The sequence below is a fragment of the Ursus maritimus genome, unplaced genomic scaffold (genome assembly GCF_017311325.1).
Source record: "Ursus maritimus isolate PB19 unplaced genomic scaffold, ASM1731132v1 scaffold_14, whole genome shotgun sequence".
In the NCBI taxonomy this organism is placed as follows: Eukaryota; Metazoa; Chordata; class Mammalia; order Carnivora; family Ursidae; genus Ursus; species Ursus maritimus.
In genome coordinates, this window is record NW_024423786.1 from 28,495,313 (window position 1) to 28,523,226 (window position 27,914).

At 37.9% G+C, this 27,914-nt stretch overlaps 1 protein-coding gene across 2 annotated transcripts; it reads right to left on the minus strand.

Annotated features, from left to right (window-relative positions):
• Nucleotides 1–1,566: 1,566 nt before the first annotated feature.
• CUNH3orf14 (chromosome unknown C3orf14 homolog) lies at nt 1,567–17,966 on the minus strand. Of its 2 annotated transcripts, none has more exons than XM_040628598.1 (6): nt 17,879–17,966; nt 17,111–17,221; nt 16,411–16,491; nt 14,885–15,008; nt 6,005–6,079; nt 1,567–4,079 (listed from the first exon to the last, which is right to left on the minus strand). In XM_040628598.1, the coding sequence occupies exons 3-6, from the start codon at nt 16,461–16,463 to the stop codon at nt 3,948–3,950; spliced, it is 384 nt and encodes a 127-aa protein (XP_040484532.1). In that variant the 5' UTR covers nt 16,464–16,491; nt 17,111–17,221; nt 17,879–17,966; the 3' UTR covers nt 1,567–3,947. The 2 variants fall into 2 exon arrangements, with proteins under 2 accessions (XP_040484532.1, XP_008701332.1); XM_008703110.2 differs by having other exon boundaries at nt 16,411–16,494.
• Nucleotides 17,967–27,914: the final 9,948 nt, after the last annotated feature.

The following is a 27,914-nucleotide window of genomic DNA, read 5'->3' on the forward strand; positions in this document are numbered from 1 at the left end:
AAAACACAGAAACAAACTAAATCATCCCTTTCTTAAATGAGAACACTCCATTGTTTCAGTTCAATGCAACTATTTATTGATTTGTACTAGTCAGTCTAGATACTGCGTTAGCAGAGTCTCAGTCTCTGTCTTTGAGATACAAATTAGAGTTTTTAAAATAGCAGGAACTTTGCAACATTACTGTAGAGTAGGGAACCTGGTCCTTTTTCTCTTGTTAAGCAAGGAAACCTGACTCTGAGAGGTAAGATGATGTCCGGAAGTATTTTTTTAGCCTCTGTCTTTGTTGGAGTCCTTTTCCTTGTCTTGGATTTTAGTAAGGATATAATCTCAGATCCAGTTAGAAAAGGAGATCTCAATGCCAGGTGTCAAATTCACATATCAATCCTCTCCTTAATTGCTGAAGTTTGACACGTCCCTATGTTTGTCCGAGAAAACTCAAAACGTTCTTTTATTAGCAATAGGGAATTAAATTTCCTATGGAGACAGATTAACTTCTAAATTATAAGAGAAACAAATAAAATCACCAAGATAAGTGGGGGAGGGGACTTCTTCAACTTAAAGCTTTCTCGAAGTAATTTCTCTTCCCCTTCTCCATATTTTCCACAGCTTGCTTGCTTTCTCTTTCTTTCTCCCTTCCTCCCTCCCTTCCTTTTTTTTTTTTTTTTTCTTATGTTGGAACTCACTATCTATTTAGTACCTTCTGTGAAGAGTAAATTTTTAGTCAGGAACTCTTAAAAAATATCTTCGAATCCTCATTAAAGTGGAAGAGGTCAAGCAGACTGTTGAAATGAAGAGTGTTTTTTAAGCCATGCAGCTTTGGGCAATTCTAGAAACAGGGAGGGTGGAAACTCTTTAGAAAGATTTAAAACTTTTTTTTTTTTTTAAGTTATTTTTTTTAAAAGTCTTTTTTAAAAAATATGAATTGGTTTAGAGAAAAAGGCTAACAATAAGGAAGGAAAAGGAAAGAATATATTTTGTGGATAAGCCCAGTGCATGGCCTTGTGCACCAGCTTTTATACTCTAAAGCCTACCTGGCAGGGCCTCATTCTTGTGATTGCAAACCCTGGTTTTTCAAACCCCCATCCCCCACCCCCAGGCTTGTCTCCAGTTATCTTAGAAGTGACAAACTAATCTCTAAGTAAGTTTAATTTTGATTCAAAAATACAATCACATATCCATCTTTTTTTTTTTTTTTCTTCCTAATGGCAAAGGGGATGAGGCAGAGAAGACCAAATTGTGAAGAAAGGTAAAGATTATTACAGCCCTCTAAGTCTTCAGTTGACAAGCGAAAACACCTTGTATGTAATGCAGAGGAAACACTGTCCATTTGACCTCGTTTTCATTCACACTGCTCCCAACGCCCAGGAAAGACCAGATGTCTGGTTCCTAGAGTATTGGGCTTTTCCCTAGTAAAATTTATTTTTTTGAAGTTTGGAGAAAAACTGCAGCTCCTTCTGACCTCGGTATTTTATGGTTTAATAATTTCATATACTAAAAGTGTTCCGGCATAAAATGAGCTTTGAGTATTTATGCATTTGCAATAATCCAAGAAAGGCTGTGCAAAGAAAATCTTGAAACGATCTTTATTTTGAAAATCTTGTTATTATAAAAAAACCAAAAACCACAAATTCGTAGTTTTCATGAATAGGAGGTACAGTGTAGCGTATGGTAAAGGCACTGAATTGGCGGGGGGCAGGGGGGCGTGGGTAGTATGAGTAGATGACCTTTCTTTTTCCTTGAATGATTCCTACTAAGAGCAATACAAAATATACATTAGATATGGTATTTCTTCCCTCCTTACAGAAAACAATAGTTGGAAATTCCTATGTAAAGCTAATCTGCCATGAGGAATATAAAGCCCTTTAATGGGGTATCTAGGTCCCTATGGAAATTTTTTTTTAAACATACACCATGTGGTGCAATCTGTTACAGTCGACAAGGAGGGAAGGGGGGGAAAGCTCTGTGGGGGCCAGGAATAAAGTCATCTGTGGGAGTTTTTGAGGTATTCACTAGTAATGGGGGAAAGAGTACAGCTAAAACCTAGAAGTGACATCCTTCTGCCCTAAGTCATAACCCAGGGTATATTAAATGTATGCTCTTTTTAGAAACTATTTAGCAAGTTAGTCAATTTAGGGGAGAAAAGAAACAACCTTTTCTGAGATGGTTAAATTGCTATTCATTTTGTATTTTAATCTAATCTACTGGTGATTTAATTTACAGAACTCAAAGGAAGTGTGCACTCAAATATTTGAGGATGTTAACGTATCAACCACTGTTTAATTTTGGAATGTGCCTACTTGCTTGACACAATATTTTACCATCTCAACAAATGTTTAGCCTTTTTTTTTCACTTGACTAAAGAGAAATAAGTTTCACATCACTTCATTCACCTTCTTATGTGCATATGCTGGGAAAGATTGGATGTTAAAAAAAAAACAACTTCCTCATGTTCCTTTCTACTCCATCTAAATCTGTTTACCAATTCAAAGCTGCTAAAAAGCCCTGTATTCTCCTGCTAAATCAACTGGATGGCTAGAAACCAAACTGTGATGTAACAGGAAAAAAAAATTATCAATTTATTTTCATGTCAGAACATTCTTGAGAAGGTATAAATTGTTCTGGTCTCTATGCCAGTTTTCTTTTTTCTTCCTTTCTCTGTTTTTTTTTTTTTTTTTAAAGGCTTTCAGCTTTTAAGCCGATACTTTTTATAGTTATATAACAGTTCTAATATTTTGTGACATTTTGTATTGTGACACTATAGATGAAATTGTCATCGGACTGACACTCTGTGCTGTTTATTCCTTAATTACAACTGTTAACACTGTAGAGAAGTGTGCTAATCTGCCAGCGCGTATTATGAAAACAACGTTATTGTTACCCACACCAACACCCACTCAACAGGGTATTTCCAAGATGGTAGTTTAAAGGAACTTAACAGCACAATGGACGTTTCAATAGTTTTTTTTTTTTTAAAGCTCGTCCTGCTGTCTTCATGTAAAAACACGCACCAGTTTGAAAATTTTAACCTCTTGAATTGCAATGAGCATGGACTCCCTTAGTAGCAGGAGCTGCCTCTATAATCAGAAAAATTTAAAAACATTTTTTTGAGTGCTCCAGCAGTGGAGGGCTGAGGAACCGCAAAGCTTTCTGACAGTTGTTTCAGAAGTAATGAAAACAGAAAGCAGAGGGAAGGGCAAGTTTAAAGATGAAAAGATGAGAGGAGTTACTTGCATTCACAGGGTTGGTAGTCCTTAAATAACCAAGTCAAAACCCAATAACCATTCTCAGCTCTAATAGGTGACCTTTTTCAGAACCAAGTCTGAGCTCCCCTGAAACTGGCCACTTCTTGAATGCTTTGTAGTTTAGTTGTTTCCTCCAGAACCTTCAGAGGTTTGATTATCTATGAGGGACAAAATCCTATGAATCCACTATCTAAGAAATACTATACTGAAGTAGTTAAGTGCCTCTGTTTTTTCCATTTGTTTAAAGAAACTGTAATGGCCAACAGCCACTTGGATCCTGTGCTGACCCCGATCCCCATAATAAAATAACCAAAGTGATTCTAGAAAATGTAAAATCAGGACCACCAGTATTCACTGTTCAGATGAGAATGACCGTAAATGATTAAAAAAAAAAAAAGAAAGAAAAGACACACATAACACTTATTTAGCGACTTACTTAATGAACAGTCCACCTTTCAATATTAGCCCTTAACTCTCCATGGGTTTGGCAGAAAGCAGATTCATGACTCTGAAGTAATGGTAGGTCTCAAAGTGATAGAACCTGAGGCTTGTCAGCAGATTCTCCTATCTTCACATCATCGAGGAGGTACCATGGGACAATACGGACATATTCGATTCCTAAGGTGCCCGAAATGACCCTGCATATTCTTTAACATTCAGCTGTACTAAACAGGTTTTTTTTGAAAAGAGTACGTGAAGAAGTTATCACTGCGCTTCATTCTGAACGGTATTTTCTGCTTCATTTTCATTTTCAACACCGATAGGATATGGTGCTCTTCCTAAAAGAAACTGTTCCCATTTGGGAATATATTCTTCTACTGATGCCCAGTAAAGAGTCTGGAAAAAAAACAACATCCAAAAGTAAAAAAGCATATCAAGCAATTGAACTTGGCTCTTCATAATAGTCTAAATGTTTATTCACTGAAGTGTGTGTGTGCGTGTACACACACACACATACACACATATACGTAGAATGCACTTCCTCTACAGAATATTTTATGTTAATTTTAGAAAGAAATCTGGCTACTTACTAGTGTTAATTTTCAAATTTCTCAGTAAAACCAGAGCCTGGCAGAATTACAGGTTTTGGGATTTTATTGTGATTTTACACGCCCTCTGGTGGCCAACTGTGTGATTATTACCAGTGGTATCATTACGGCTACAATCATTAAATGTTTTTGTTTACTCTTCCACATCCCATACCAAATAGATTACCCATACTAAAATTATTACAATGAAATGATTAGGAACAACTGCTTTATAACTGACATAAAAAGATTTTACCTGGGATGAGATCAGGAACTGAAACATAACTAGTATGTTATAGTACAGGACTCAGGTAAATTGACTCCTTAATTGTATGGGGAAAAACACTTAAAATATGCATCCACTCTGTCTTTTAGAAGAGCACTCAATATGGTAAACTGTAATTTCTTCCCAGAGGTTTTTTTTTCTTCTTTTTTTTGTATACTGAGAAAATAATACCAATATCACGTAACGATTTTTAATTCCAGTAACTTGGAAGTTGAGACACTGTATTATTGGCCTGACTATATAAAGTCTACAAGCTATAAAAGCTCACACAAGATCACCATTTAATATCTACAAACTCTGATGGTTTTTTTGGGTGACTGCCCTAAAGAGGCCAAAGAAAAGTAAACTGCCCAAAGCTGTGTACCCTAGGAGGGCATCTGAGGTTGGATCATCACTATCAATCTCATTCTGGGGAATTCCGCCAAAGAATTACATAGCATTGTGAACACATAATGATTCACTCTGCACATTAAGAAGGAACAGGAGTTCTGAAAGTTGAAATTGTGAGTGGTTCTACATATCTATCCCTCTGTGCATGTGGTCTGAGAAGTAGCCTGACACACTTAAAATCGAGGTCATCCTGCTGTGCAAGACCAGCTAAGAAAAGTACCAGCCAAGGCCTGTGGTTGGAAGTTTCTCCACCATTCACGGCTGGATTAACCCCTATTGTGTGGGCCCCGTATAGGCAGAGTAAGGTATTGGAGAATTCAACAAAGGAAAAGACATGCCCAAGGCACAACTTTGTACCACAGTTCTTTCTATTCTTGATCACTGCCTTTTCTTATTACTCTAGATGACACAGAAAATTGAAGGGCAAATTCTCAGCCTTCAATTTGGAGTCTATTCACATCCCTGCTTAGGCAACAAGCAAAACTGTATTTGAAAAAGGTCATTAAGAATATAAAATGAAACTATTCTATATGTAGTAAATTTCCTTTCATCACAGATATATTCATATACCAAATAGGGTTTATTTTTGCCAACAGTCTTCCCAATCTGTTCTTGAACTGAGCAAAATAAAACAGACAAAAGCCACACTATACTGCATGATAATATGCATTTAAATAGCTTTGGTTGAAATTTGGTGAAGGGACTGAACTGCTAACATTAGCCAACAGGAAAGGCCCTTTGGTTAAGCATGCTGGCGCCTTAAGATTTAGTGCATACTGTCTACTGTTTGTTACGGTTTAACAGGATAGGTGTTTCTAGATGAAAAGACACAGGATCTTTATAAAATTTTCACTTGATAAATTTTTAAAAATCAAGATATTCATCAACTACTTACTGTGTACAAAGCATAGCATTGTGGATATGTAAGGATCAATCAGACACATCTTTTACTGAATAAATAAATCTGGGAAACACACACATATAACCACAGATAATTTATAATACACTACTAACAGAATGGGGTCTCTTCCTATACATTTGTTCTGTAAGGTTCTCACCTCAAGAGAAACCACCTCTGGTGATGGAATTGGGTGAATCCTGGTCTGTAGAGACTTTTCTGCTGCTTCTATATCCTATAATAGGTATCAGCGTTTTAGAAACAAAATGTATTGACATAACACATACAAATGGCACCTGTAATAGCAATGTCTGTATCCTAAATCTCAACTCTTCTCTGGATATACAGTCTGAACTGAAGGAAGGGCATTGAAATAGGAGGACTGATCATTACTTAATTAACCAGTTTCAAATAGAGAAAGCAGCATTGCTTGTTTTAAAATAAAAAGGGGGAGGGCGCCTGTGTGGCTCGGGCAGTTAAGTGTCTGCCTTCCGCTCAGGTCATGATCCCAGAGCCCTGGGATCAAGCCCCACATCGGGCTCCTTGCTAAGCAGGGAGCCTGCTTCTCCCTCTCGTCCCTGCTTGTGCTCTCTCTCGCTATCTCTGTCACTATCTGTCTCCCAAATCAATAAAATCTTTAAAAAAAAACCAGTAAAATAAAAAGTGGGGGTGGGGTGGGTGGGAATTTGGAGGTCTTCGTTTTCATTTAAAATAGTAAATGCCAATAATTCTTGCAAAAAGGACTTTCTTCCAAAACTGCTCAGGACCCTAACTTAGCTCTAAAACCATTAAAAACAGCCGGATGGATAAAACGGTCAAATGCTCAGATACTAAAAACAGTCAGATAGTCAGCCCCACACTGAGCTAACCTTAAAAGTGAAGAGTTCTAGTCCAGATCATGCAAATGGTGTATTAATGTCACACATTTCATCTGTTCAGTATTCTATTTTTTAATTTTATACTTATGCAAATCCTCCACATATTCAAAAGAAAGTCAATGAGGTCCTTCAGTTCTTTGCGACAAGAGCCTTTTCACTGTACTCCAGATTCCTGGGACTCGATTCTGGGGCACTCTCGGTGGCCAGCTTTATGGCTGGGTCGTACATCATTCAGCTGATGACATTTAAGCCCTGTGCTTTAATCTGTAGTGTGACTTGCGGGTGTGTGCATTTTCTCTCACGGTTGTAGAAATGCAGGGGTAATTACACTTAATGCACACCCGGGTAAAGATGTAACCTTGATATGTGGATGAAGTACAGGCCCCGAAATGTAGGAGTCTCTAAGTTGTTCGTGAAACACTGAGTTCTGTTTCATTCTCCCCAAATTGGCACCTGTGTTGTCTTGTGCTTGCTTATGTTTGTCAAGTTCACAGAGGCCTTGGCTGGAGGCCATGTAAATTTTGTCTCTCCTTTGAGCTTAGTGAGTTGATCGAAAAGAGAAAGTTCTCTGATCCACGTAAAAGCATTGGAGCAATCTAAGTACAGGGCTGTTGGACAGACGGAGAGAGATGGAAAAGGACGTGGGAGTGGGGTGTGAAGAATCCAATGCTGAACAGGAGAAAAGAGCGAGCAGATGGCAGTGGCGGGAGCAAGGAATGGGTGTGAAATGTAAAAGGGAAAAACAGGAAATTCCCTAAAGGGACTCCCCAAAGTTGCACAACCATTAATGCACCTGCTGTCTCGAAGAAGGTGATTTGAAGGGGAAAACCATCAATTTAAGGATAAAAAGCCCATCTATTAGCAACGTCTATTCCCTACCAGAAGTTTATGGCCAAGACGCACACTAAAGCGCTTTTGATGCCAAATGCTACAACAGATAGCGAAGATTAACTCTTCTGTGATTGCGCTGAGATTTTACAAGGTCCTGGGAAAATTATTTCTTACTTTTATAAATCAAACAATAGACTCACAACCTCACTGAAACCATTATAAGAACAGTTGCAAATTTATTGTTGGTGGTAGATCTGGGTGCCACTAGCACCTGTAGACAAGATGATAAACACTTCTCTTAAAGAGCAGAAAATAAGGATATTGGATCTCTCCCCTAGAAGAGCGGATTTGTGGTGAAAGAGTAGATATGAGCAGGGATCTATGGCCTGGTAAAACAGGCCTATGGTTCGTAACTTGACTGTCATCTCTGCAGCCTGTCGACAAGGGATTATCACCCCTCCAGAGAACTTCTTTCATAAGTGAGATTTTTACTTTCTTAGATGTTTTGCTTACCTCTCTGACTCCTACACTTCTCTTTCTCCTTAGCTGGCTCCTTTTTCTCTTCTTAATCCTAAGTGTGGGCTTTCTAAGATTTGTGACATCTGTCCTCCTCTTTTTACTTTCTCTCTCTCTAAGACTATCTCTTATCTAGCTTCAACTATTACTGTAAAGGGATAGATGATTTTTCTTCCCAGCCCTTATTTCTCAACCTAATAAAACTAAACTTCCCCTTATTCGTTCTAAGTGTGCTGAATGTACAATAGGGGGAATTCTACTCCCCCAGATACCTATGCTGTATCTTCTACCTTCAACTCTTCTTACTCCTTGACATTTAAAAATTCAAAGGTCTATAGATGATTCCTGAAGGATGTCTCCTCTAGCCTGTCCCTGACATTCTTAGTGCTGTGGTCTTATTATCACACTTACTTGCTCCACAAACATGTACTTGGACTACATCTCATTTTACCTTAACCACACATGGAATTCATTATTAAATATATCTTTACATAGATTAAAAAAAATAGAGACCCACTACACAGAGGATAAAGTATGAATTCCTTAGCCTGACTGAAAAATCTCTGCCTTCTGTAGCGGGTTATATCCCATTACTTCCAATTAAGAACCTTCTGTTTGACTATACGCTGCCAGAAGGTACGGACTGTGTCTTATACAACCTTTAAGCATCTGAGAATCTAACGAAGTGCAGGGTATGTACTAAACACTTAAATATTCATTATATAAATAAATGACTAAGGTGTCAAAAGTTTCCTGAATATAAGTGAAAAACTGAAAAAAAAAAAAAAAAGTACCCAGGGGGATAGGGGGATGGGGGGAGAAGAGGAAAAAAAGCAGATGAGGAGAGAGGCTAGACTTCCTGACCAGACCCTGTTATCTTGTCTTATAGATCTGCCACTAGACCATTTAAAAATTTCTACAGTTATAGATCAAATGAAAAAGCAATCCCTAAAAATTGAAAACAAAAGGAAACAAATCTGACTGCCATCTAGTTGGTGGCATAACCACATAGAGAAAAAGTACATCAGGTGGTCTTAGAACACAGTATTTTGATGGAGCATCTGTAATGAGATATACCCCAAGGACAAAAGGAATTGTGAAAAGTATCTGACTGAAAACCATACTCAGTAATCATATTGTTCCTGATAGTGCTGTCTATATCATGGGATAAAGTAAATGAGTAGTTACATTAGTATTGGAAAATTATTTAGGAACTGAGACTTTTGGATTGAGGGGAAAAAAGAGGTAAAAGATTGATGATTTTAAGTTAAAAGTCTTACAATCATGTAATCAAAATGGAATTATTGATATGAGCTCTTGATGAATTTTATCTTTAGAAAAAAGTTGTAATAAACATCCCTAGAGCCCAGATGAAGGGCTCTAAACATATATTCCCATCAAAAGGATCCAGGGCTCCTTGGAGCAATGGCCAATTCCAGGTCTAAGTGGCAAATGATGGCCTGGAAAATATCACAGCAGAAAGAAAGAAAACTATCAAAGACTGTTAAGATCATGTTAAAGGCATTCAGGAGCTAACAGGGGGCTCCCACTTGGTAAAAATGGACAATTTAAGCATCACTGGGATGGGTTGAGACCTTTCAAATCACAGATGTATTTAAGAGCATCAGCATCTAATTGGTCACTTTTGGAGGATACTAGAGAACCAACCTATTATTTTTGAAAACTAAGTACAGAGAAAGAATCAAGCACTCATCATGCTTTTTCCTCTATGAAGTGTACTTCAGCGTAAGCAAATAATTGATGAGGGGATGTTTATCTTACAAATTATCAGCAACTGAATGAGAAGGAATAGAAGAATTTGAATATCACTTTTTGCAACCCTTAATGAACACATCTAGGCCATGATCATCAGTGACTGCTAACATTCCAGAAAGAGAGACGATGAGGCTTTACGAAGTGTTCCTCCCCAAAACACTGAACCCGAATCTGATCAGGCCGCTACGTCTGCACTGTTAATGCAGTATCCATTAGGCTCAGTGGCCGGTGAGCACTTGAAATGTGACAAGTCTGAGTTGAGAAGCACTGTAAATGTAAACTATACACTGAATTTTGAAGGCTCAGTGGGGGAAAAAATCATAAAATATTTACTAACTTTCAACAGCATTACATTTGAAATATGAAATTAATTTTAGTACATTTCATTTAATCTGTTTAACTTTATTAAAAGTGGCTGGCTCAGTTGGGAGGAGCATGGGATGCTTGATCTTGGGGTCATGAGTTCGAGCTCCACGCTGGGTATAGAGATTACTTAAATAGATAAAAACTTAAAAGTTGTTACTAGAAAATTTAAAATTATTTGTATTAGATTCCTGTTGCATAACACAACTTCTATCAATTTATGGGAATTACAGGGAACAGAGGAACATATTAAGTGATACCTCAGCAGTGTCATTAGCCATATCCTGAGTATGGGAAACTATAGGAAAAACGAGCCAATTCTTTCAACGAATAAATCAAAAGGGGGTTAAAAAAAAAAAGGCAGAGGGAAATTTAGAGATTTGAGAGACCTATCAATTATGTACTAGACTTTATTTGGATTCCGATTCAAACAAATGTAAAAACAGGTTAATCAGGGAGATCTGAATCCTGACTGAATATTTGAGGAATTATTGTTAATTTCTTAGATTGATCATGGTATTGCGATTGTACTTAAAATAGCCATTATCTTTGAGTGATAAACACTGATGAAAAAGACGTGATACTTACAGATGAACCAATGTGATGTCTGAAGATTAGCTTCAATGAGGGGCTGGGGGTGAAGGTGTAGATGAAACAAGATTGGGTGTGTTTTGAAAATTATTGAATCTGGGTGATAAGCACATGGAAGTACATTTTTCTATTCCCTCTTCTATGTAGGTTTGAAATATTTCGTAACAGTTAAACAAGTTTCCAGTTTGGATGGTGGTGTAAATGTTACTCTATGGCAGGATTCAGCAGCCTCTGTAAATGCATTGACTCGTGATTAGGAAAGGTAAACTATGAGCACAAAGTCATGTACTGGGATTTATTCCTTTCCCCCTCCCTAGACATGTCCCTTCCTCCCAACCCAGCAATATATATCTTCCTATAAAAATACAGTGAAGCCAGCCATGACTGGGTTGGATTTACTCTTTTAATCTGCTGAAGGGGCAATTTCTGGGATTGAAAAAAGAAGATCCGAAAGGATGAGATACAGGGTCAGTGGTTCAAGGAACCCTTGAGCATTCATTAAACTTGCTTTTCATTGAATTGGAGAAAGTGAGAAATGTGAGGAGGAAAGAGGAGAGACTTGGTCCTGTAAGTCATTGGCCCTGGGTGGGGGTGGGGGGGCTGCAGTCTGTTGAAGGCTGTAACTGCCAGCTGCCCCAAGAAGGCCTCCAGGACCCGCCTTAATGGAAGCACTCGGCGTGTCTCTGATCTGCTGTAGCACATTCCTGTTCTCACCCTGGAGTGTTCGTCCAACTTCCTCATGAGATGTTCGCTACCACAAAATTGCCTTTTTGTGTTAAACTAAATTTTGTTGGTGGGGATGGGGTGGGGAAAGAGGTTGAAGAGATGACAGTTTACATCATAGAAGTATTTATAGAAACAAAATTCTCTTTCTCTTCCAAATCTGTACCAATTATGTTTGTTTTTAAAAGGCAGACACATTTTATTTTATTCATAAGAGGGAAACTAGCAGAAACTAACAATCCATTATTGTCTGTGATATTTACTGACTAAACCCTCAATTTGGGTTTTCTTCATTACCTAAATTCATGTCCATTCTTTTACTATTATGCTTGAACCATTGGGATTAGTCTTTTTGTTATTGTTCCCATTTTTAAAACATTCTTTTATTTTTTCCAAATACATTTAGGGAAATTTTGTTGGGTTTGATGCAGGTTTTGGTGGGGTTATTTTTAAATCTAATAATAACACTGTGATTTTAGAAAAATAAGTTTTCCCCGTCAGGATTAAGCCATAGATTTCCATTTAAATTTTAAATTTCCTGTTGAAGTGTAAGAATTATCTTTATACCAATCATGCATATTCCTTGTTAAGAGCATTCTCAAGTATTTTATAATTTCATTGCTAATGTGAATGTGATTTCGTATTTTCCAGTTACGTATGTAGGACTATTAGAGATTTTTGAATGGTTATGTTTTATCCATTAATTTTACTCAACTCATAATATACTAGTTTTAAACAACTTTGGCTTTTCTAAGTATATAGCCTTATTGATTAAAAATACTAGGGTTATATCTTACTTTCCAAAAATTAAAGCTCACTCCCTGTTAGTGTTTCTTATATGGGTCAGAGCATCTAAAAAAGGTCAAATAATGGATGGTATTAGAGCTTATGCTTATTTTGTTAATATCTTCGTAGGAATGTTTCCAAGTTTCAGTGGAACCATTTTAAAAGTGTATTCTATACCTAAGCACATATCCTGATGTAACTGAACCTGTTCTTGACAAGGGGTATTAGGAGTAGTCACTTTATGGTTTTCCTCATGTCTGAATTAGGAGATCAGTGCAGGTCAGTGGTTTTCACCATTCTTGAAAGAGAATAGAGCAGGCAAGGAGGGGCTGAAGGATGGGTCTTTGACCAAAGCAGGTCCACTTAGTTTTTATGCTAAACAAAAAACAAAAACAAAAAACTTAAAGCCTTAAGTGAAAATCTAATCTATGTGCTTTTTTAAGTTTCTCCCAACTGAAAATTCTGTGATCAAGTCCTATTTAGGTCACTTTCACAATAGCCTCCATGGTAGAGCCCTTAATAATTATTTCCAAAGTTTAAAACAAAATAAGAGGGAAAACAGGATAAAAAAATTTGCATATACAAGTATTCAAAGTATGTTAAAAAAAAAAAGGGAAGAGATTGCATGTCCAACAGCAAGCACCGTATCTGGGATACAAGAGCTCAGTAAATGCTTATTAAAAGACTAAAGGGAAATATACAAAAACATTAATTTCAAGCTGGGTGGGATGATGTGGAAAGTATGCTATTTCGTTTTCTTGGCTCTTTCCAGTTTTTTACAGTGAGAATATATTGCTTTTATAATCAGGGGAAAAAAACAACATCTAAACTTGTTTCTAATGACGATGAAACTAGGTCCATTGTCTTCCTTCCAGATATGGCAATGATTTCTTAGCTATTCTCCTTAAATCTAATCTCCCCGTTCTGCAAATCACATTGCATCTAAATAGGAAATGAATCTTTCTTAAATACCCATATGCTTCTTATATAAGTCTCTATTTTTCTTTTGCTCAAATACTTTTAGTACTGTATTATCCCTACATATCAAGTCTCAACTTCTTCAGTAGGTCTTACAAAACATATCCAACCTTGTTTCCCGTGACTTTGCAAGCTAGTTAGCTCAGGATCCCCTGGACACTAACAGGGCCACCATTCTTCTGGTCTTGGTTCTTCTGTAAGAATGCAATGCAATATCTTGCTTTCTGCCTATTCAAACACAGCTCCAGCTTAGCCTCCCCTCTCAGACATGTTAGAATATTCTAGCTTTTGATGATTTTTTTTTATACGCACTCCCAAACTGCTAAGGATTCCGCATAATTTAATGTTTGATCAACTAAGGTCTCATGTTGTGTGTGATAACCTTATGTCATCAGTAAAGCCTGTTAGCTATTTGATGTAAAGAACTATGAATTATTTTGTTAACTCCACTTTCTGCTTAGAACTAGCTCAGTTGTAAGGCCCCTCTGGGCATTCACCAAATACTTGCTCACTAAAAGGAAGATACTTGAAAAAATCCAAATAGTACCTGTACTTGTTGCAGGTGAGTAGCGATCAAGCCTTCAAGCCTTCTAATTTAGTTTTTCTGACTTTTCACAGCAAATTCCAGATTATCCTATATATTTCCATTTAAAAATAAATATTGCAAACACCATTGGGCAAGTAAGACATATGGCAACATAGAATGCTTTGGTAGCACTATGGCTGTGACTTAAATTACTGTGGATCAAACTGCCAGAAGCTGAGAAGATAACTGAATTTTCCTCTTCCTTTATCCTCTAGTGACTACATAAGATAACTATATCATGCCTATCGATGAAAATATTTAACAATAAAAAACTGAAAACACTGCTTTATAACTTAAATAATATAGCCTTACTCCCAAATGTTTTAGTCATAGGATCTCTTGGAAGCTTGAATGGAAGCAAACTTTAGGGTTTTAATTATGGATGAAGCCATACAATTCTGGAAGCAAAGTATAGCAAGCAGCCAAAAATGTTACACATATGATTTTACTCCAAATGGGCACATTGGCCAAATGGTGGGGCCCTGCGCAATCACATACTTTGACCACCTCCTCCATCACTATCAAGAGAGATCTGGGAAATCTGTTATCTTAGATATGAATTCTACGTGCTGACTGTGGCCCCAGTAGGGCAAAATCAAATTGTTCTTGTTTTTATGATGTTAAATAGTTTTGAGTTGGATCTAAAAACGTTATAGGTACTTCATGGGGTTTTAGGATCTCCCTATAAATAAAAGAAGATGGAAGATGGAAAGCTACATCTTGTATTTATTACTTCTTGCACAAGGTGACCTTTAAATTCCTTCTATGGTCGCTGGTTCTTCTGGTTGATTAAAAACACTTAGGTTAAAAAAACTTCCATTTTTTTTTTTCATTTAAAAAAGAATCCATATGCAACTTCTCCAACTAACATGGGTTTAAAAACTAGATGGTACTTCACTAATTGTATTTATTACTCAAAACAAAGTTTATATATAAAAATTATGAAATTCACTTAAAACAATTTTTTGCAAAGGTGGGAAAAAATCTTTATACTCAAGTCATGGAAACTTACCATTAAAAGACTAAGGTTCCTTTTAAAAGCAGTCTCAGCTGCTTGCATCTGAGATGCCTTTTCCTTGTTTTCATCTATAAATTTATTCTCCATTTGTTGAAGTAACATTAATCTTTGTGATACTCTAGAAAAAAATGAAGATTATATAAAGTTTTTTTTTTAAAGGGTACATTTTTTGCTTGACTAACATAGAAAATTTATTTCTTAATTGTACCTCACTTCAAGTTCAACCTATTTTGAAAACCAGTTACTATGTCAATTAATAAGACAGTGGAAAACTCAGATAGTTCAAAAAGTCTTAAATCTGGGTAAAATTATTCTTATTTTCATTAACATATCTATCGTAAGTACATGCTTCTGTTTTTTTAGCCTCTATGGTCTTTGCAATTATTTTAGAGTGTTAAAAACATGTTTTAATTTTTGGTGAAAATGCAAACTGTAATACATATCCCTTTGTACACATACTTATATATACCTCCCCACACACATACATTGATATAACTTGCTATACGAAACCTTCTGCTTAACACTTCAATACCCCTGAATCTCATGTTACACATTTAGAATTGCGCTAAACTTCCATATGTTTGAAGAAGCAATAAAAATATTTTTTTCCTCTTTTTCCAAGAGAAAGATGATGGTTCCATATATGAGTGAGAGGCTGTGTGTATGTATGCATATTCACAACAAGGTGAAACAGTAATTGAAGAAAGATGTAAAAAGTTGCAAGTAAATTGTCAAACTACTTTGTTATATATAATATACTTTAAAAATTTCTCATTGGTCAAATGCTCATTTTACAAGTTTTTTGGTCTTAAATGATTAACAAAATGTCAGACGATAAAAAATACATGTGGTATATATAACAGTCTAACCACTTTCCAGATAGTTGTGGAGATTCTTAAGAAATGCTATATTTCAGAGGGCTGTTCTTGAGGGTAGCATTAAAATTGAGTACTTTTAACATTTTTATAAGGGAAAGATCTTAGAAAGCCAAGGAAGAGGGCCTGGTAATTAAAGGAAAACATCAGAACCCGCAGAAAGAGGTAGAGAAGGTTAATATCAAGTATAAGTGAAGGACTGGTTATGTAATTTGTAAGACCTAATGCAAAGTGAAAATGTGGGGCTCCTTGAAAAGAAAAAACTTAGGAATTTCATGACAGCAACATTAGAGCATTAAACCAAGTGCAGGGACTGTGAGTACACAGGTCACATACTCATGAAGCCTAACCTGGGTAAGAGGTGTACAGAAGTCCATGAAATATCAGTGAGGAAACTATAAAAAGGTGAGAAGGGTGAATTTATCTAGATAATAGTAATAATTGTAAAGAGAGAACATGACTATACCTTTTAATATTTGTTATTCTTAAGAGACAGTGACATTCCCTAACACCAAAATCTCTCAAGTGTCAGAAAATTTAAATGACGCACTTTCAGACTTTTTAAGTCTTCTGTGCTCACAATATTTCACTAACAAAGCCAGTACCATTTATTCATTTAGATAAGCCCTTTAAAAAAAAACTTACATTTCTTCATGTCTTTTAGAGAGGCGAATTTCTTGAGCAAACAAGGAAGTCATCTTTAGTCAAAGCTGCCTTATAAGCTTTCTGCTAAATAATAAAAACATTTAAAGTTACTTTAATGTCCTCAGCTTTATAGCAGTTGATTGTTTTATTACCTCAACCCATTGGTTCTCTCAGAAGAGAAAAATAAAAATTGAGATATAATGATGTGTAAAATGAAAGAATGCATTTAAGACCATTTTTACTTACGATGCACAGTTTTTCATGTGCCAGACGCATCCAAAAACACCATGAATCAGGTAAACTCAACATATTTCACATTTCCTCCTTTTACTTCCTCACACTTTAACCTTAATTTGAATTGAAAACAAACAAGCAGCTGGTACTAAGACTAGTAAACATTTTATTGAATCAACAGAAAGAAAAAAATCCACTCTGTAAAATTCAACACAGGAATATCATCCCTTATGCATGTGCACACACACATAGAAAGGCAAACAAGTATAAGAACCAACTGGAAACTCATGGTCTTTCCTTTATTGGAAGACTGCCCAGTTCTACCATCCCTTTTCCAAATAAAGTATTTTTCATGTATAACTGCGGGGGAAAGCCCAACTGGTCTATTCACCTTACCCTCGGTGCTCAGGACTCCCATTTGGGGAGTTTAGGAAAGCCCATTTTAACGGCATATGAGCAAACTCACCTTGACTGAAGAGCCTGGACCAATACAGATAAAGATCAAGTGGAGTGCTTTGAAAGCTCACAGTCTGAAGGTAAATCATCTGGTTGCGTGCAAAAGCTGAAGGTGACTGTCCTAAGGGAGAAAAAAAACAGGAATGAAATTCTTTTCCTGGAGCGAAGCACTGGCTTTCCTAAATTTTATTAATTAAACACTGTCGCTGATCTCTGAGTGTCCAGCGCTGATAGACTGAGCTCTTCCTTCAGGGCACATACATGGAGGTGTAGGGCACTGAGCCCAGCCAAGGGCAAGGAAACACTGCCCTGCCCTCAACGGGTTTCCTTCTAAAGAAACCAATGTCTTGCGTTCAGCACCGCGGACAGCAATCGCTCGCCGGTTTGCCCACAAGGATCTAGTTTCAGATACTTATCCTCTAAGATCACTACGGACCAATCGTCGCCGGCTTCCTCCCCCTTTCAAATGCAGCGTCGAGTAAGCCTCGGAAAGTTAGTCCACGGTAACTTCTTTTCCGTAAGGCCCGCCATCAGCACTCCAGACAAACCCCAAGATAAATTCGGCCTTTCGAACCGAAGATTCGCACGGTCTCAGAGCCCTCAACCCTGCAACCACTGCAACTCCCTGCTTATACCCAGAGGACTCACGACCTTTCCTCATCACCCCAGTCATCTCCCTTTAACAACATCCTGTCCACCGGCCCTGCGACCACTTGCGCTGCTCTTGGACAGTCAGGGAACCCACCGGCAGCCCGTTACTTGGTGGGACTTCACTCACCCAGTAGCACTCGGACCTTTTCCGTAAAGGCGGCTGCTACAGTGCGGACGCTGGGTCCCAACACAGGCCTGGGCGTGGTCACGCCACCATCTTTGCGCACGCATGACGAGGTGACGTAATCACGTCGCTATAAAAGGCGGGCCTCTGGCTCGAAAGGTGACGGTGCTGTGCTCAGGGGAGAGATCCCTGAAGGGGTGCTTCCGAGCACTGTGAAAACATTTGGTGGTAGCTCAGTTTTGAGGCCTTTTGAAATAAGACCTGAATATGCTTTAGAGAGGGAAGCTAGAATGTCACAGAGTATGGAGATGGGGAAAAATCTTTCAAAGTACTCCAAAGTATTTGAATGCTCTGCACAGTCCGTAAAAGCTCTTTGCTTTAAAGAGCTTCACCCAGTTGGTCAGGTGCAGAGCAGGAGCGTAGCCCCTGCCTGCACCCGCATAGGGACAGTAATATTGATCGTAGACGTTTTGAGGGGTTTGTGTGCAGGTCGCTGTGTTTAGGGGAATTACCTCAGCCCTTTCCCGACAATGCCTGGTGACGTAGGTACCATCATCCTCGTTCGACAGAGGAGCGAACAGGCTTGGCCGTTTATCATTTTGGAGCTTGAAGTCAGCAGAGCCTTGAGGAAATTTCCCACAGCCCTCAGGTCACACACTTGGGAAGAATCCCTTTGTGCTGTAAAGTGCGTTCTTAAACCTTTTTTTCCCCTTTGAAATAACTTGGCGAGACACGAAGTACTATCCTTAATTTCAGAGGCAGAAACTGGAATTCAAGGAGGTCAAGTTGTTTTCTTCCTACGGGTTACTGAGCTAGTAAAGGGCGAAGTGCTAGGACTCCAGTCCAGGTGTCTTTTATTTTTTAACTCCCAGAATATCTACATGAAACTCCTCTCCTGTTTTGGGATTCGGGCACTTCATGGTTCCTTTGCTTGGAACAGCCTTCCCCAGAAATGCACATAGACTGAGTGCCTCATCTTTCAATGCTACTTCCTGGAAGAAGCGTCCCTGGACCTTGAATATAAGATGGCAACTCCATTTCTTTTCTCTCTGTCCTCCTTCTCTTGCTTGGTTTTTCTCCAGAACACGCTGTTCCATACGTTTTACAATCACTTGTTCATGTGTTTATCAGTGCACCCCTACTAGAATTCGGACATCCTAAGAACAAGTATGATTTGCTGCTGTATCCTCAGCAACTAAAAAGGCCTTGAAATAATCCCAGATGGAAATTCCATCATCATTTAAGAGAGGTCTGTCTTCAATTGATAGGGCCTTTGATTTGGCTGTTCCATAGTCTTCCTTAGTAAAGATGAAAAACAGACCTTTGAATGGCCTTGTGCTCTAGGAATGAAATAGAGCTTTTGCATAGTTACGAGGCATTCTTACCTCTTAGGTAAATTTACAAATAAGGATTTTTCTTGAATTGGTAATGGGTTGCATGAAGTAGAGAACCGAGAAGCTGTACATTAAAGCGTGTGTATGTTGTTTAAAACAAACTTTATTCCCCTCCCTGTTCTATGTAAGTTTGCATAGTGACACAATTGGGACAAACCCAGCCCTTTTAACTTTGAATCTAGCTTCTTTAGGTCGTTGTCTGCCTTGGAGTGAATCAAGGAATACCTTGGAATTTTCTTGCAATTTTTAGGAGAAAGGTAATCAGGAATACCTCACAGACACTTAGAGATTATCTAGATAGACTATGATAATACATCTTACAGCATCCCAAAAAAGTATTTTCTACTTAAAGATCTGCTGTCATAGCTCCCGTCTTCATGACAGCCCCCAGTTAATCTTTTCTGTGAGACACTTGAGAAGAAGTGTCTCTGGCAATTGCACAGTCTGTCAGTATACAGCTTCTCTATTTATTAGGTAAGTTTGGGTACTTTCTGGAGTGAGATATTCGCCGTCTACCATGCAGATCATTAGAACCTACTAAGTAATGCCTGGCTCATAAGGGGGCATTCTATAAATGTACAGCGAGGTTGATATTTCCTAACCCTGGTTCTGTATATTCGTCCACCAGCATGCTAAAATTGTCCCCTTAGCCTCATTATTTAGCGTTGTGCTCTTTAGTCATAAATTCTTTAAGGATGTATTTATTAAATATTTCTAAGATGTAGTCCCTGCCCTCAGGAGCGTAGAGGAATCTTAAGGTATATACAAAAAGCTAGAGGATATTGGCTGACAACATAAAAATGACTAATATTCATCCAGTGCTCATTCTGTGCTAGGCACTGTGTGTGATTTACCACATCGAATCCTCATAACCCTGTGAGCAAGACAGGGTTGCTTGCTAGCTTACTTACTATCCCCATTTTTATAGCTGAGAAAACTGAGGCTTAGAGACATGACTTGTGATCACACTGTAAGTAAATGAGCCTTGGCTTGTTTGATGCTAGTATTGTATGTAATTACATACAGTATATTGAGAATGTGTAACTAAAAAGTGTCCTGCAGAGAAGAGGGTGCTAGAGAAGAAAGGAGAGAGCACCAAGACCTGAAATAGTCTAGATAACATTTTGGAAGGCTGAGGTGAATTTTGAAAACTGGGTGGAGTTTGGAGGTCTGCTTTTGTAATTGGGTGTATGAGGTGGCAAGATGGGCGTGAAGTCTTCTAAGTGAAGGAGGCATGTGTATGTACCGATGTGTGTGCGTGGTCATACCTCTGGGATGAGGGCCAGTGGAGAGGAAGCATTGAGAAGAATGTTTTCTCCTTATTTCCCCCAATTTTGAAGATTTCATTTCTGGTGTCAGAGACTTAGAAAACAGTTTTGACAGTAATAAAGAGGAGGTATTGGAGAAGGTGAGACTGGTAAGTAAAGAATAGAAAGGCTTGAGGGGCGCCTGGGTGGCTCAGTCATTAAGCGTCTGCCTTTGGCTCAGGGCGTGATCCCAGGGTCTTGGGATCGAGCCCCACATCGGGCTCCCTGATCTGCTGGGAGCCTGCTGCTTCCTCTCCCACTCCCCCTGCTTGTGTTCCCTCTCTCTCGCTGGCTGGCTCTCTCTCTGTCAAATAAATACAATCTTAAAAAAAAAAAAAAGAATAGAAAGGCTTGAGGATGAAAAAGGAAGGACAAGCTTTAAAGAGTAAGAAACAATTAAAAGAATCTCAGGATCCTTGACAGTTTCAAAGACTTGAAATTACTAACTGTAAATTCTGTTATGGTTTATACAGAGGCCTTCTTTTTATACTTCCTTTGGGTGTACTCTGGGTAGACAAATAATAAGAAAATGAAGAACTCATGCCTGAAATAGAGTTAGTTTTTTTTGTTTGTTTTGTTTTTTTTCTCGTTTCAGGAAATCCCAGATGAAATTTGGCAAAGTGAGTCCAATTGCTTGTATTTCTGCTTTTCTTCATTTTGAAATAGTCTCTACTCATAATATCTCTGAAATACTTTAAATTGGCCCTGGATGGATTTTGACCAAAGAGAATTTGCAACCAGATACTTCTTTAGGATCTTTTGTCAATGATTCAGCTACCAGTCTAGGTCCAATTAGTAAAACTCTGCAGTAGAGAAATCATTATCACAGCTGGTGCCTGCATTGTAGACAATCTTAGCTGAGAGAACAAGACTGTGCTGATAAAACTATGCTCATTCCTTGAGATTTCCAGTGAGAATTTGCATAAGCTTTTTCCTTGTTGGGAGAGCAAATTAAAAACCTCACTAGTTCTAAAATTCACTTGAGAACACATTAGAATTTTAAAATTGAAAGCACAAATGATAATTCTTAGCAAATCATTTGTATGTTGTATACATAGTAAATACATATATTTTCTCCTTCCCAAATTTCAGTAATTTAAAGCTCACACAATCCTTTTTTCTTAAACTGACACCGTTCCAGCTGTGTATAATTTAAAAGGCTTTTTTTTTTTTTTAATCCTGGTTTCTTGATTTCCCAGCAGCTTTCAATTTACTCATTGGTCTCTGTAACTTTTTAGCTTTTCTTGAAGTAGGAATTTTCTCTTTCATAGCCCTCCTGCCTGTTTATTTTCTTCATGTTATTCCCCCTTTTTGCTCTTAGGATCCTGTAAACAACTTTATCAGTCCACTATTGAGTAAGCAATTAAGAATCTTTTTTTTTTTTTTTAAAGAGTTTATTTATTCATTCGACAGAGATAGAGACAGCCAGCGAGAGAGGGAACACAAGCAGGGGGAGTGGGAGAGGAAGAAGCAGGCTCATATCAGAAGAGCCTGATGTGGGGCTCGATCCCAGATCGCCAGGATCACGCCCTGAGCCGAAGGCAGACGCTTAACCGCTGTGCCACCCAGGCGCCCCGCAATTAAGAATCTTCTTAATGCATACTTAACTACTTGGAGCATTGTATTCTGTAGTTTCCATCTTTTTGTGATACTCTGCGACTGTGTTTACTAAAAAAAAGTTTGAGGCTCTTTGCCCAGCCTCTTTTTTGTTTTCTTTTTTTTTTTTTTAAGATTTATTTATTTATTTATTTGACAGAGATAGAGAAAGCCAGCGTGAGAGGGAACACAAGCAGGGGGAGTGGGAGAGGAAGAAGCAGGCTTCCAACGGAGGAGCCTGCTGTGGGGCTCGATCCCACAACGCCGGGATCACGCCCTGAGCCGAAGGCAGACGCTTAACGACTGAGCCACCCAGGCGCCCCCCAGCCTCTTTTTTCATCATTATTGTTTGCTGTATGCATCCGCTTGAAAACTTATAATTTCCTTTGAGAGAAAAAAGGTTGCAGTTTTACCACATTGCAACTTCTTTGCTTCAGAATCTAAAAATATGTAAAGATACTGTCAGAAAATTCTGTTTTGGGGCGCCTGGGTGGCTCAGTCGTTAAGCGTCTGCCTCCAGCTCAGGGCGTGGTACCAGCGTTATGGGATTGAGCCCCGCATCGGGCTCCTCCGCTGGGAGCCTGCTTCTTCCTCTCCCACTCCCCCTGCTTGTGTTTCCTCTTTCGCTGGCTGTCTCTATCGTTGTCAAATAAATAAATAAATCTTAAAAAAAAAAAAAAAGAAAATTCTGTTTTGGATTAATGCATTTGGGACAATTTTTTAAAAATCACCCATATCCTTCATTTATGAGAACAGCATGAGACAATCTAGTTTTTTGAACATTTCATATGAATGCATTTCTTCTTTTGCTAGAGCACCACATCTTGCTTTCAAATCTGATTTTTTCCCTCAAGTATCCCTTTGGTATTGCTTTTCAGACTTTATGCTGTGTTGATTGTAGTGATGGTTTGTTCTTACAAACCTTGAATATGAATGTTACTTTTAATGTAAGAATATTGAAAACTTTAGTTAAATATACACTTGGGATTTGGCTGATTTTTATAATTGTATTTTTCAGAGGTTAACAACATGAAATAATTTCTGAACATATATATGGGTCTGCTTTTCTTGAGCTCTGAAAAAAAATACAAGTAGGAAGCCACAGAGAAAGATGGCAAATTAATTTCTTCAAGTTTTTAGTGTATTTCCCCAAGTCCAAATGTGTATTAAAGTACTAGTTTATACATTCAAAAGATGTTAGATTCAGTGTGAGCTTTAAGTTCTAGTCAACCTAAAATATTTTCAGCTGGTGAAAATATTAATGGTACTTTGAAAAATTGGATAAAGTTGTCCTTTACAGTTTTGTTGTCTGAATAGTACTTGTTTGATATGAAATAGAGATTAAACGTGTTGGCTTATATGCCTAAAATTTTGAAGAAAAGTAGTAGAAGGGAAAAGAAATGGATTCATTTTAACTCTAGATGGCAGTTAAACACAGCTAACAAAGACCAACTTGTTTGAAATACAGAAACACAAAAATAGTAAAACACACGCACATTCTGTTCTACCATCCAGTTAATTATATTCTCAAAATGATGTCTTGGATTGATATTACTAAACAAACATGTATAAGATGTAATTACACACAAGTGAAATAAATAGTGTAGGCCTGTAATTGCAAGATTTTTTTTTCCACTGGTAATATGGCATACACCTGTGCAATGGCTTATAGTGCCTGTGTTTTATTTTGTCATTTTTACTAACGTTTAATTCAGCGTAGTTTTATTTTATGTACAGTTATTTACCAATATCAATTCAAACCATATGCCATTGGGAAAACTATTACATATTTAATGTCTTGAAATGTTAAAATATAAGTAAAGCCTATTTTCATGAGGAAATGTGTTCTATATCAGTCCATTCCAAAAGCTGGCATAGATATCCCTGTGTGTACATTTGAGATTACATTTTATTTTACTCTATCTATTTTTACATATAAGTATTTAATTCACATTAGCTTGGTGCTTTTGCAGGGGTACTAAATTATGTTTCTTGTAGTGTTTATAAGAGAAAGCAAAAGCTTGGTAGATCATACTTTGCTCTCTTCTCATGGTCTCAGCTCTTTGAGTAGACGCTATGTTCTGTAAACTTGTGGAGCACAACTATCTCTGGTGTATGATAATGTTGATATGGTGACTGGTAAATAGAATAAAGAGGACTTAAAGTAGACCTAATTTGTCCCATCTGTCTTGTCAGGTGGCTTAGAAAAGGAAAAGATGTGGTATCATTTTTTAAAAAAAATGTTGCATTGCAGGTTTATATGAAACAACTAAATTCTTTTGAGAGGACTTATTTGATTGACTTTTGTTTCTTGTATTTAGCAATTTATGACCTGAGTCTATTTTCAAATAGTGGATTATGGCATAGGTGACAGCTGATATAGTTCCAAAACCTTGGCAGCCTTGCCCTCAGGGAGACAGGGGTGAAGTGCCTCTCAGCCACAAAGGTGTGGAGGTTCAGGGCAGCCTACTGGAAGCTGGACTTCCAACACCTCAGATCTTGGAATTAGCATTTGCCTTTTGAGTTAGTAGAATTAATGTTCAATAGGCTCTTCAAGAGAGATGACGACATTGTAGAGAGTTCTTATGCCCTTGGAGTTACTATCCTAGACTCCAAATTCTTATTAGCAGGTGTTGGTTCATAGTAGGGCCTTGATAAATGCTTGTCGGATATATTTAAGTTGACAAGGATAGTTTTTAAAAATTATTTTTATTTTATTTTTTAAAAAGATTTTATTTATTTGAGAGAGAGAGAGCACAAGCCTGGGAAGCAGCAGAGGGAGAGGGAGAAACAGACTTCCCACTGAGCGAGGCTCCATCTCAGGACCCCGGGATCATGAACTGAGCCAAAGGCAGCTGCTTAACCGATTGAGCCACCCAGGTGCCCCAGGACTTTTTTTTTTTTAAGCAACATAAAAACTGTCCCATGTTACTCAAAAACAGAAGGAAAAGAATTTATCCATTTATTTTTGGGAAGTTTCTACTAGAATTTTATAAAGATTAGTGTAATTGCTGCTTATCTCTAACAGACTGTTGCCTTGCATGGATGTGGAGTTGACAGAGCTTCTAATTTTTCAAGGGAAGATAGAAATTTGGATTTTCATGTGAAATCTTTTGCGTTTTCAGTGTTAGCAACTATTTCAAATAAAAAAACAACAAAAAATACAATAGCAAGCTGATGGTTTACAACCTTCAATGTATACCACTCTAATTTTTTAGCTCATTTAAAAAAAAAGATTTTATTTATTTGAGAGAGAGAGTGTGGACAAGCAGGGGGTGGGGCAGAGGGAGAGGGAGAAGCAGAGTGCCCACTGAGCAGGGAGCCTGATGTGGGGCTCGATCTCAGGACCCTGGGATCATGACCTGAGTCGCAGGCAGATGCTTAACTGACTGGGCCACTCAGGTGCCCCTCTTTTTTTTTTTTTTAAATAATATATAAGATTGATTGGCTGAAGTATTTTAGTTATGGTACAGTCCAATTGTACTTGCTTGAGGTTACACTAGTTATTTTTTTTTTAAGACTTTATTTATTTGACAGAGAGAGAGACAGCCAGCGAGAGAGGGAACACAAGCAGGGGGAGTGGGAGAGGAAGAAGCAGGCTCCCAGCGGAGGAGTCTGATGTGGGGCTCGATCCCAGAACGTCGGGATCACGCCCTGAGCCCAAGGCAGACGCTTAAGGACTGAGCCACCCAGGCGCCCTCCTACACTAGTTATTTTAAATTAAATTTTGGGGTCTTTCTGGAAGTCTTCAATTTCATGTCCACCATCAGACTCTTGAATATTATCTGTGGATATCTGTTCCCATTCTTTGCATTTTTATCCTTTTTAATTTCATTCTCAAAGAGTAACCTTAAATTTTGGGAGTGCTTTGCTGTAGTTACCATGTACCGCCTACTTTGGTCCAAAAATGCAAGTCCTGAAGAAATGTCTGATTGTCTCTTTATTAGTTTTTCTTTTCCTACCTTTTCCCTTTCTACAATCCTCTCTACAGTCTGATTTTTTTTTTTCAAAACATAGAACTCATAACTCCCTTCCTCAAATCTTGTAGTGCCTTTCCATTGCCCTTAGAGTAAAATCCACACTCTTTTGCGCATAGTACAAGGTCCTGCTTGATCAGGTCCTGCTTACCTCCCTGACTTCCTTCTTACTAGGTTCCCCTCATTCACTCTGATCTTGCTGCTGCATACCAGGCTCAGCCCCATCTGAAGCAATGTTCACTCTGCCTGGAACATCTTACACAGAGCTTTATATGCTGTGTACATGTCACTTCCTGAGAGTGTCCTTTTTTGCCCACCTCATCAAAAATGATCTCTTTTCCCATCATTCTCTGTCCTCTTACATTTTTTATAGTTTTTTTTTTAAGATTTTATTTATTTGACAGAGAGAGAGACAGTGAGAGAGGGAACACAAGCAAGGGGAGTGCAAGAGGGAGAAGCAGGCTTCCCACGGAGCAGGGAGCCCGATGCGGGGCTCAATCCCAGGACCTTGGGATCATGACCTGAGCCCAAGGCAGATGCTTAACGGCTGAGCCACCCAGGTGCCCCCTCCCCTTTTTTTTTAATAGTTCTTACCTCTACCTGATACAAATTTGTGTGTGTGTGTGTGTGTGTGTGTGTCTGGTAAATTTGCTTGCATGTTTGTTGTCTTCCTCTTCCACTAGAATATAAATTTCATGAGGGCAGGAATCCAGTTCATCTTGCTGACTGCTGTACCTTCAATACCTAGAACAGCATCCCCTCCTATTCTCTTTAACAGATCTGTAAAATAAATAAGATCTAGGCAGCCACAGTAGTATTGAGAAGTGAAAGGAAAGGGGTACAGGGGCAAAGCTAGGAAGACACTGTAAGTTATGACTCCGATACCTCGTGTGCTGTACTTTTGACATATGTGCCCATCGTTGTAACCCATGGCCTCAGTAGCTTTTTTTCAGTTTTAGAAATTTGACTTTCTATGTTGTGTGATAGAATTTAAAAATGGTACGTTAAACATGCTTTGTAGAACTACATTCATGTAAATGACTTACTAAATCATAGTATGATTTTTTTGCGTGTGGATTACTATATGAATACAAAATCTAGTAGAAAGTTACCCTTTCTGAATCTATGCTGTAATGTTTACATTTGAGGGTCACAATAAAATCCTGGGGATGTGTTTCATGATATTTCAAATTGCTATCAGAGAATTTAGGATTCAGAGAAATAAAATTAAATCATTATTTATATGGTATTTTTCTTCGCATTGTATCTACTTAGTGTGTAGAAGTTCTTGGTGGAGAGGTAGTTCACCATAGACACCACATAGAGAATTTGTTAAATTTGGACATATTTTGGCACTGTTGAAATGATTTTCTTGTAGTTTTTGTTATAATTCTGTGTTGCACGTGAACTTTTTATCTATTTGTATGAGACAAGGATTCCTAAAAAAGATGATTTAGGAGATTAGCAGTTGAACTTCATTTATCTCCTGTGTTCCAATTTTATTTATTTCCCAAAGGTGTTTAATTTTATGGTTCAGATGAAAATCTGACCGCTGTGAATGCTTTCAAATTCCTTTTAAGATCACCATTTTTGTTTTCATTCATAGTTTAAATACAGTCTGTTGAGAGTACTTATGTGAGTTTATGGAGAGTTCTGTGGGGGAAAAAACCTTATATAAATTTATTTTTCTACACACTTTGCTATACATTAATATATCCATATAAAATTTTCACCTTCATTAAAAGTAGACCACCTTTAAACAAAG

What these genes read in the sequence shown, in the direction of transcription:
- CUNH3orf14 (XM_040628598.1), bottom strand. Translation starts at nt 16,463, where the DNA reads ATGACTTCCTTGTTTGCTCAAGAAATTCGCCTCTCTAAAAGACATGAA. An exon ending in GGAACCTTAGTCTTTTAATG is followed by an intron (nt 6,080 to 14,884) that starts GTAAGTTTCCAT and finishes TACCTATTATAG; the next exon opens with GATATAGAAGCAGCAGAAAA. An exon ending in CAGAGGTGGTTTCTCTTGAG is followed by an intron (nt 4,080 to 6,004) that starts GTGAGAACCTTA and finishes TTTTTTTTCCAG; the next exon opens with ACTCTTTACTGGGCATCAGT.